This window comes from Sarcophilus harrisii, chromosome 2 (genome assembly GCF_902635505.1).
Source record: "Sarcophilus harrisii chromosome 2, mSarHar1.11, whole genome shotgun sequence".
Classification (NCBI taxonomy): domain Eukaryota; kingdom Metazoa; phylum Chordata; class Mammalia; order Dasyuromorphia; family Dasyuridae; genus Sarcophilus; species Sarcophilus harrisii.
The window spans coordinates 458,059,679-458,069,513 of NC_045427.1; the positions used below are offsets into that span (position 1 = coordinate 458,059,679).

Here is a 9,835-nt window from a genome sequence, read left to right on the forward strand (position 1 = left end):
GAGAAATATTTAACAAGCCTTTATCTTTGTGGTTTGTTTCTGTACTATTGACAGGATAAGGCACATAGATTTCATTGTCACTAAGACTAACTTTTTTTTCTTAAAAGTTTTTAATTTTTATTGGTATATTTTTATATATCACCTTTATTTCTAAAGATATTCTTTTCCCCTCCCTTACTTCTGGCCAATCCATGTAACAAAATTTAAAAAGAAGAAGAGTAAAAAGAAATGCTGTGAAACTAATACATTACCCAAAACTGTGTATGCAGTATTCCATACCCATAGGCCTCTACTTTCTCTCCCTCTGCAAAGTGTACATTTGTTCATTATACAGTTTTTAGTTTCCATCATTTTTATTGTTGTTGATTTTCTCAATATTTACATTTGTGGTAGCCATGGTATATATTCTTTTTCTGTCCTGCTTAATTCATTCTGTTCATATGAATCTTCCCATGACTCTTTGAAGTTTTAACATCCATCATTTCTTATAGCAAAGTAACATTCTGTTATATCCATGTACTACAGCTTGCTTCACCATTACTCCCTTGAAGCAATTATTTCATTTTGTAGATGAAGAAATCCTTGGCAGTGAAGTGACTTGTCTAAGGTCACTCAGGCAGTAGCGGAGTCGGAATTATAGCCCAGGTCCTTCATTTCCACATCCAATGCACTTTCCTTTGTACCGTGCTACCTTTGCAATAACCACAGTCTGTTCTCATCTCCTGATCCCCATTCAAATGTTATTGTTACATCAGGTATATTCTCTGAATCATGATTCAATAATTGTCAGACGTGGTGGTTCTGGCTCAGAAACTCAAAGCCCAGACCTATTCTGATGTAAATCACAACTGAACCTAAAGGCACCACAGAACTGAGGTCTGGTGTCTCTGTTTGGCTAAAAGCAAATGATATTATAGTTAAAACAATTCCCCTCCACCCTAAGTGTGAAGTTGCTTTTAGGATGGCGTGTCTTGATTATTTGTGCCTAGTTGTTTCCCTAAAATCAGCTTTTTCTTCCTCTCCCTCCCTCTGTCTCTGTATCTCCATCTCTCTCTTTCTGTCCTTTTTGTCTCTCTGTCTTTCAGTCTCTATCTCTCTCTGTTTCTGTCTGTCCATTTATCTGTCTCTTCTTTCTCTCTGTCTCCTAATTTTTTTAAATCATCACAAAAAATAAATACCCTAGAAGCCCCAATCCACACTAAATGTGTATATACCTGTTTTTCCTTGGGTGAGATGGTAGCTAGTCAAGTCAATGAAAGCATCACGATGTCCAAACTTCAAAGTGGTTACTAATTCTAATTGGCAGGTATGAGGAGAAGGGTCCTTCCCTTTGGGGCTATTCTGAAGGGTGGAGGTTTGCCTTTGAGAGTTCTCAGCTTTTATCTTAGGAAGAGAATAAGGAAGATAGCTCAAGAATAAGGGGAAAAAACAAAGAAAAGCAAAACAAATCACCTTGCTCTATTAGTGTGTTCTCCAAGAAAGTCTCTGCAGACCCTGCTCCTCTGAATAAATGTGTTGTAGGCAAAATGCTGGCAGAGTATGACTAAGGAAAACTGCCTGAAAGAAGGCAGTCCCTGCCTCCTTTATTCAGGAAGAGTATGTGAGATTTCCATCACTGGTTGCATTACTTCCAAGAAGACAGGATCCCTGTTGGGTGTCTGTGTGGCTTATGCTGAGTAAATATTGACAAAGTAGTCTAAAGAGCAAACACTTTGACATTTGTAAGGTCCACTGGAAGGTCTTGTATATATTTATACAGCAAGAATGAGCACCGCATACCAATTTTCCTGAACTTCTCCTGACATCATTCTGCATGGCTTTTTGTATGGCAAGGAGAGCTGGGCATTCAGGGGAGAATGGGGTCTTCCATTCCATCCATAACCAGTGTGCTCCCATCCCCATTACAGAGTTATTATGAGCTTCCGCATTACCTGTTCTTCCAGGAGAAGTGAGAAAAAAACCCATGAAATCTTGTTTTTAATTTATTGTAATTGATGTACTTTCTTTTTACTTTGTGAAAATTTTATTGATGTTTTTGTACTTTATATTTATTAAAGATTGAGTCTCAAAATGTAATGAGTTAAAAATGCTTGCTTAATTTAAATTGTGAATCTGTCTGTTAAGAAATGCATTAGGGGTAGGAGAAGCATAAGACATATTAATTGACAGACAGGAACTGCTGTCTCTGAGGTTGATACAAGTAATTTATTACTTTAGAAATGAATGCCACCTCCAGAATGTGCTTCATTAATTTCAAATTTAGTTTTAATTTCAAGCTGTTGCCCCTTGAGAAGAATAAGGTGGCAAATTATGTTTGAAGAGCAGAATTTTTTTTTTGCTCTGAAGAAACACCACATTTTAACTATTTAATTTTGCAAAAAGAAAAAAAAAGTGACTGTCTTGCTTGCTGAGTTTAGAATGAAGAAAAAAAAATGCTAGTTAAGGTTAGCAATTACTAACACTTTTTTTTTTCTTTTTTCTCTCCTTGTCCTTTTTCCCTCTTTGCCCACCTTCATCTCCCCTTTTTCTTTCTCCCACTATTTGTCTGTTTTTCTTGCTCTTTTTCTCCTAACTCCCTTTCCTTTTTTTCCTTCTCTATCTTTCTCTTCTCTTTTTTCTCCATTCTTTCTTTTCCCCTTTTCTTCTCTTCTTTCTTGTCTTTCTCTTTTGCTCCTTTTTTCCTTCTTTAAAAAAAAATTTCCTCCCTTCCTCTTCCCCTCCCTTCATCTCTTCCTTACCACAGCCTATGTTTCAGATGAATTGAAGGCAGCTGCCTTGGTTGATGAAGACATGGACCCTGATGAAACTGCAGCAGATGGGGAACCCTCCGCCAAATATGCCTGCCCTGAGAAAGAATTCAGTAAGACCTGTCCCAGCTATCAGAACTCTCCGGCTGCTGAATTTTCTAGCCATGAGATGGACAGCGAGTCTCACATTAGTGAGACCAGTGATCGAATGGCTGACTTTGAAAGCAGCTCCGTTAAAAACGAGGAGGAGAGCAAGGAGGTTGCCATCCCCCTGGAAGACTCAGCAGTGTCCGACAGCCTGGAGCAGATGAAAGCTGTCTACAACAACTTTCTCTCCAACTCGTACTGGTCCAACCTCAACCTGAACCTGCACCAGCCCTCCTCAGACAAGAATAATGGGAGCAGCAGCAGCAGCAGCAGTAGCAGCAGCAGCTGTGGGAGTGGCAGCTTTGATTGGCATCAGAGTGCCATGGCTAAGACGCTGCAGCAAGTGTCTCAGAGCCGCATTCTCCCAGAGCCCAGTCTCTTTAGCACAGTACAATTGTACCGACAAAGCAGCAAGCTCTATGGGTCCATATTTACCGGGGCCAGCAAATTCCGCTGCAAAGACTGTAGTGCAGCCTACGATACTTTAGTGGAATTAACAGTGCACATGAACGAAACGGGACATTATCGAGATGACAACCACGAGACTGATAACAACAATCCCAAGAGGTGGTCCAAACCCCGCAAAAGGTCCTTGCTGGAAATGGAAGGAAAGGAAGATGCTCAGAAAGTTTTAAAGTGCATGTACTGTGGCCATTCTTTTGAGTCTCTCCAGGACTTGAGTGTTCATATGATTAAAACAAAACACTACCAAAAAGTGCCTCTGAAGGAACCCGTCACGCCTGTTGCAGCCAAGATCATTCCCGCCACCAGAAAGAAAGCTCCACTGGAGCTTGAGCTTCCCAGCTCCCCCGATTCCACAGGTGGGACCCCAAAGGCAACTATCTCAGACACGAATGACGCTCTGCAGAAGAACTCCAACCCCTACATCACGCCAAATAACCGCTACGGCCACCAGAATGGGGCCAGCTATGCCTGGCACTTTGAGGCCCGGAAATCCCAGATCCTCAAGTGCATGGAGTGCGGCAGCTCTCATGACACTTTGCAGGAGCTCACGGCGCACATGATGGTGACCGGACACTTCATCAAGGTCACTAACTCGGCCATGAAGAAAGGGAAGCCTATCATCGAGGCTCCCGTCACTCCAACCATCACAGCTCTGCTTGATGAGAAGGTACAGTCTGTGCCTCTGGCAGCCACCACATTTACCTCTCCCTCCAACACACCCTCGAGCATTTCTCCGAAACTAAACGTGGAGGTCAAAAAGGAAGCTGACAAAGAGAGAGTGGTGACTGAGGAAAAAACTAAGGACAAAGAAAAATCACCCGAAGAAGAGGAAAAGTATGATATCTCTTCTAAGTATCATTATTTGACTGAAAATGACTTAGAGGAGAGTCCCAAAGGAGGGTTGGATATCTTAAAGTCACTAGAAAACACAGTCACGTCGGCTATTAACAAAGCCCAGAACGGGACTCCCAGCTGGGGTGGCTACCCCAGCATCCATGCAGCTTATCAACTCCCCAACATGATGAAACTGTCCCTGGGCTCCTCAGGGAAGAGCACACCCCTGAAACCCATGTTTAGCAATAGTGAGATCGTGTCGCCCACAAAGACCCAGACCCTGGTATCTCCGCCCAGCAGCCAAACCTCCCCCATGCCAAAGACCAACTTCCACGCCATGGAAGAGCTGGTCAAGAAAGTCACCGAGAAAGTCGCCAAAGTCGAAGAAAAAATGAAGGAACCCGAGGGGAAGCTCTCTCCCATGAAAAGGGCCACCCCTTCCCCGTGCAGCAGCGAGGTGAGCGAGCCCATCAAGATGGAGGCCTCCAGCGACGGCGGCTTCAAGAGCCACGAGGCCAGCCCCAGCCCTCAGAGGGAGGGGGGCAAGGAGAGCAGCCCCCTGGCCGAGCCGGTGGAGAACGGCAAGGAGCTGGTGAAGCCCATGACGAGCGGCTTGAGCAGCAGCACAGCCATCATCACCGACCACCCCCCCGAGCAGCCCTTCGTTAACCCCCTGAGCGCTCTCCAGTCGGTCATGAATATCCACCTGGGGAAGGCGGCCAAGCCTTCCCTGCCCGCCCTCGACCCCATGAGCATGCTCTTCAAGATGAGCAACAGCCTGGCGGAGAAGGCGGCGGTGGCGACACCCCCCCTGCCGTCCAAGAAAGCGGACCACTTGGACCGCTATTTCTACCACATCAACAACGACCAGCCCATTGACTTGACGAAAGGGAAGACTGACAAAAGCTGTTCTCTAGGTTCAGTGCTCTTGTCACCCACGTCGACATCCCCTGCCACCTCCTCATCCGCGGTGACAACGGCGAAGACGTCGGCCGTCGTGTCGTTCATGTCAAACTCGCCGCTCCGTGAGAATGCCTTGTCAGATATCTCTGATATGTTGAAGAACCTGACAGAGAGCCACACGTCAAAATCTTCCACACCTTCCAGCATCTCTGAAAAGTCCGACATTGATGGGACCACGCTGGAGGAGCCCGAGGAGACGACCCCAGCCCAAAAGAGGAAAGGGCGCCAGTCCAACTGGAACCCCCAGCACCTGCTGATCCTGCAGGCCCAGTTCGCTGCCAGCCTCCGGCAGACATCGGAGGGGAAATACATCATGTCGGACCTGAGCCCCCAAGAGCGGATGCACATCTCCAGGTTCACGGGCCTCTCGATGACCACCATCAGCCACTGGCTGGCCAATGTGAAATACCAGCTCAGAAGGACAGGGGGAACGAAGTTCCTCAAAAACCTGGACACTGGCCACCCCGTGTTCTTTTGTAACGACTGTGCGTCACAAATCAGGACTCCTTCCACGTACATCAGTCACCTGGAGTCACATCTGGGTTTCAGATTGAGGGACTTGTCCAAACTGTCCAATGAACAGATTAACAATCAGATAGCACAAACTAAGTCCCCGTCGGAAAAACTGGTGACGTCGTCTCCCGAAGAGGAGCTGGGGACTTCCTACCAGTGCAAACTTTGCAATCGGACCTTTGCAAGCAAGCATGCCGTTAAACTTCATCTTAGCAAAACACACGGGAAATCGCCAGAGGATCATCTCCTGTATGTCTCAGAGCTTGAGAAGCAGTAGCATTTGCTTTCGATTAAAATGACTGTAATTTGCTTTGAGGAAAACTGTCAAAGGCACCTTAAAGCTACTATTTCCTTCTTGGCACATGTTCTTACTCTAACGGCAGAGAATCACTCTGGGCTGAACTGTTTTGTATAACTGTACAGTGTTTAATAGAGGCGCATAATCAGCTGTTGTTACTGGTAAAATATGAAGGTTAAAATGCAGTGGTAAGTGTTTGGAACTTTGTGTAAATTGGATTTAGTTGTGGGCATCCCTCCGATGCTTCAAGCTGCATGCATTAACAGACAGTTTAATTAAGCATTTATAAGGAAATCTGGCACACTTTTTCCATGTGACCCAAGTGTGTTGGCATTTCTCACCCTTTAATCTTTAGCCCTCTGAGTACTTTGAAGCACTTTTGCATTAATTTGGTTTAAAAAAATAATAATAATGATAATGTATGGAGCTCTGGTTTTTTAAAAAAAAAAATCCTTACCAGCTTAGTTATAATTAATGATATGAACCTCCACTTATGCAGGTCTGCAGGGGTATAACAAGCCTTGAAATTAAAAAAAAAATATTATTTTCACATTGAAACATAGATGTATATATTGTATAGATTTCAGACTCTCTTATGAAAAAAAAATGTGATCGTGGTTAAATGACCTTTTTTTCTGCATTTATAGCAACAGTGTTTTATGTACCTGCTATGCTCTGGGCATAAGCTGTGCCTATGTATAGTGTATATTTCTCTCCCCCCACCCCATTTTTTTTAAGGTCTATGTTTTTTTTTTTGTTTTGTTTTTGTTTTTTGTTTTTACATTCAAACATTGTAAATTATACAAAAGATACCACAGATAGCATTTATAAAGTATGCAGAAACATTATTCTAAAAGCAAAGTATGATTGTTTTGCTATACAGTACATCTATATTGATAGAGGTTCATGTTTAAATTATGCATATTTATTAGCATCATGTTATCTTTTGTTTTGAGCAGTCTGATAACAGAGGCCAGGGAGGGCATCCGTGGCAAGCATCATAACTATTTTGCACATGATTTTTAAAGGTATTTATTAGAAATCAAAGGAAGTTCAAAACAAACTCAGTGCTCAAAGGGTTAAGTCTATTTGAAAAGGAAAGGAAAAAAAAAAAAAAAACTTGTACTGTATTTCCTAAACATTGATAAAGCCTTTAAAATGTTTGTACTGTAACACTTTGCTTAAAAGTTATGAGGCATTCTGTGATTCAACCTCTTTTACTTATTTATAAGTCTTCTTGGTTGCTATTTCATATTGTAGAATGCCTTTTTATTTCAATTGGTAACTTTCTGTTTTGTTCTGCCTAATTATTCTCCCAAGATTCCATACTCCAGCTTTATCTTTAGGCATATGAAAGGTAACCCGTGGTTACCGGCACACTAAGTGATTCTGTTCGTCTCCATTTTTGGCAGTTAATTTGCAAAAGTAACTGACAGCTGACACCATATGAGAATCTATGTATAAAATATTGGCATGTAAACAGCACAGACCCTGTAACGCACTCTGTGCCCTGTTTTGTTGTTGACAATGAAGCACCATTATATGACTCTTCATATAACCTTTTTTTCTACTGCAGCATTAAAATTGTCTTTTTGCTATAATTTTGTGTTGCGTTCACAATTATGTCTGAAATGTGCTACGACTAACGAGCACATTAAAATTAAATTGTATGCGATCTGTTTATGACTGAGTAGGTTTCTGTGTCTGCCAGGTGCTGGCAGTCAAAAGCTGCACATACATCAATGGAGTTTTAGTGAACTTTGGCTTTGAAAGAGCAGGTTGGCACTCATTCAGAGGCTGCATGGACAGAATTCCCTCACCACCACCACCATCCCCTCCAAAAAAGAAAGAAAGACAGAGAGAAATGAAGAAAGAAAGGAGAGAGAGAGAGAGAGAGAGAGAGAGAGAGAGAGAGAGAAAGAAAGAAAGAAAGAAAGAAAGAAAGAAAGAAAGAAAGAAAGAAAGAAAGAAAGAAAGAAAGAAAGAAAGAAAGAAAGAAAGAAAGAAAGAAAGGAGAAGAAAATAATAACAATGATAAATCATTGTTCTGGTGCCCCTTTTCACATCAGGTGAGATGGACTCTGAAAAGGAGATTTGGGAGGGGACATGTAGCAAAGTAAATAGGTTACAAAGCCACATGTAGCACAGTAAATAGCTCGGTTAAAGTTGTAAATGGACTCAATCATATCCTGTGCCTAAAGGAAAGCGCAAACGGGAGGAGAGCTGTTGATGGTGCTGAAGAGGAAGGAGACCAATGTGTAGGTACAGCTAGTATTCTGAAGGCATTCGTTTCTTGATTCTGATCAGGAATTTTGTATTACCAAGAAGGGAAAGCATAGCACTTCCAAGTAAGGGAAACATTGGCCTTTCACAGTTTTTGCTACCACTGGATGGAATCAGCAACTGATACACAGAGCCACAGGAGCATGAATCCACAAGCAAAAGAAAAACCCAGACCATGTGTACAAAAATGACAAGCTTTTTATTAATTCCAACAAGTCATGCCAACAAAACACTGGACACATAATTTAAATTTGTAAAATAGCTTTATTATTACAGAGTACTTTTTTCCAGGTTAGCTAGAATTATAGACTAGAAATGCTTTTATTCCTGATACACGTATAAATGAGAAATTTATTCCAGCCACATAATTTATTAACTTGAGTGTGAAAAAACCCTTTATTTATTAAAAATTAAATGGATCCCTTTCAAATATGTTTAATAATATGCCTACTTCCCCCTCTTTGCCCCCACTCTTGTTAAATTGAGTGCAAAATTTATTTCCAGATTTAGTTTAGTAATCCATCTTTCTGAGATTTACAAAAGAACTTCAGTCAATTTCAACACTGATTTTTATCAGATTGAATGAATAGTACTAGTTTTTCTCTTGTCTTGCTCATAAAGTTGGACTTTTTCCACTTTTTTTGGATTTTGAAATGGTGATCCTGAAAGGAAGTTTCTTATATTGAGGGGCCTCAATCTATTTTGCTTATTGCTTTAACCCTTTGAAAAATCAGATTGGGTCTCCCAGAGCAGTTTAAAAAAAATAGGTGGGGGGAGCAGGTTATCAAAAGAGGGAGATGGACAAGCAATTTCAAACAGGACTGAGCAGAGTCACCTTGGGGGAGTGGATCCTGTTGGCCAGGGTTCCCCAGGATAGTACCTGACCATGTGGGTGCCAGTGGCATTCTCTACTAGTGCCTTTGGGATCTGTAGTTCCAGGAGCCCAGATTTCCACTCTTGAATTTTTCACAGGTTAAATATAGCATCGGTTTATTAAAATCCAAAGTCCTGAGTATAACAGATTAAGCTGACAACACTTACATCATAAAGAGGGCCCATTTGGCTTATAAAGAGGTGGGGATTCATGCAAATGATTGCTGTCCCTCCTCTCTCTACTGTTTGGAAGAAAATCTGACACTTCCCCCATTTCCCTCCCTTCCCCGAAAATTGTTTTATTAATTGTTCAAATTTGGAATAGTGGCAAAAATAAGAGACCTGACCCATCAGCCTTCCAATGGAGCCAAATGGTAACTTCTGAAACAACTAAGGTTGGAAAGGAAGGTGACCACTGGATTTATTATTGGTTTCAAAAATTCATTTTATGTTCATAAAAATATGGCAACTGAAGATCCACAGTGATTAATGCAGACCCTGCCCACCCGAATGTGAGTCCCCAATGCCCAGCCTGCCTGCCCTTGAGTTTATTTCTCCATTCTGAAATACAGGTGTGTTTATTCAATACAAGCCCTTGGAGGGTCTGCTCTCATTCAACTTCATTCCTTCTTTATATTTATCAGCACCAATAGGCTTTTCACCCATCATAAACGAATGAGCATGCATTTTCTCTGGCTATTATAATTGGAGA

The 9,835-nt window shown here is 41.9% G+C and overlaps 1 protein-coding gene across 3 annotated transcripts in view; it reads left to right on the forward strand.

Annotated features, from left to right (window-relative positions):
- The window catches only part of TSHZ3 (teashirt zinc finger homeobox 3), an 87,811-nt gene extending 80,243 nt beyond the window's left edge, over positions 1-7,568 (forward strand). For all 3 annotated transcript variants that reach the window (XM_031954391.1, XM_031954392.1, XM_031954393.1), the window contains exon 3: positions 2,744-7,568. In XM_031954391.1, coding sequence (XP_031810251.1) covers positions 2,744-5,946 — 3,203 coding nt within the window. In that variant the 3' untranslated portion in view covers positions 5,947-7,568. The remainder of the gene's footprint in view (positions 1-2,743) is intronic.
- The last annotated feature ends 2,267 nt before the right edge of the window (positions 7,569-9,835 follow it).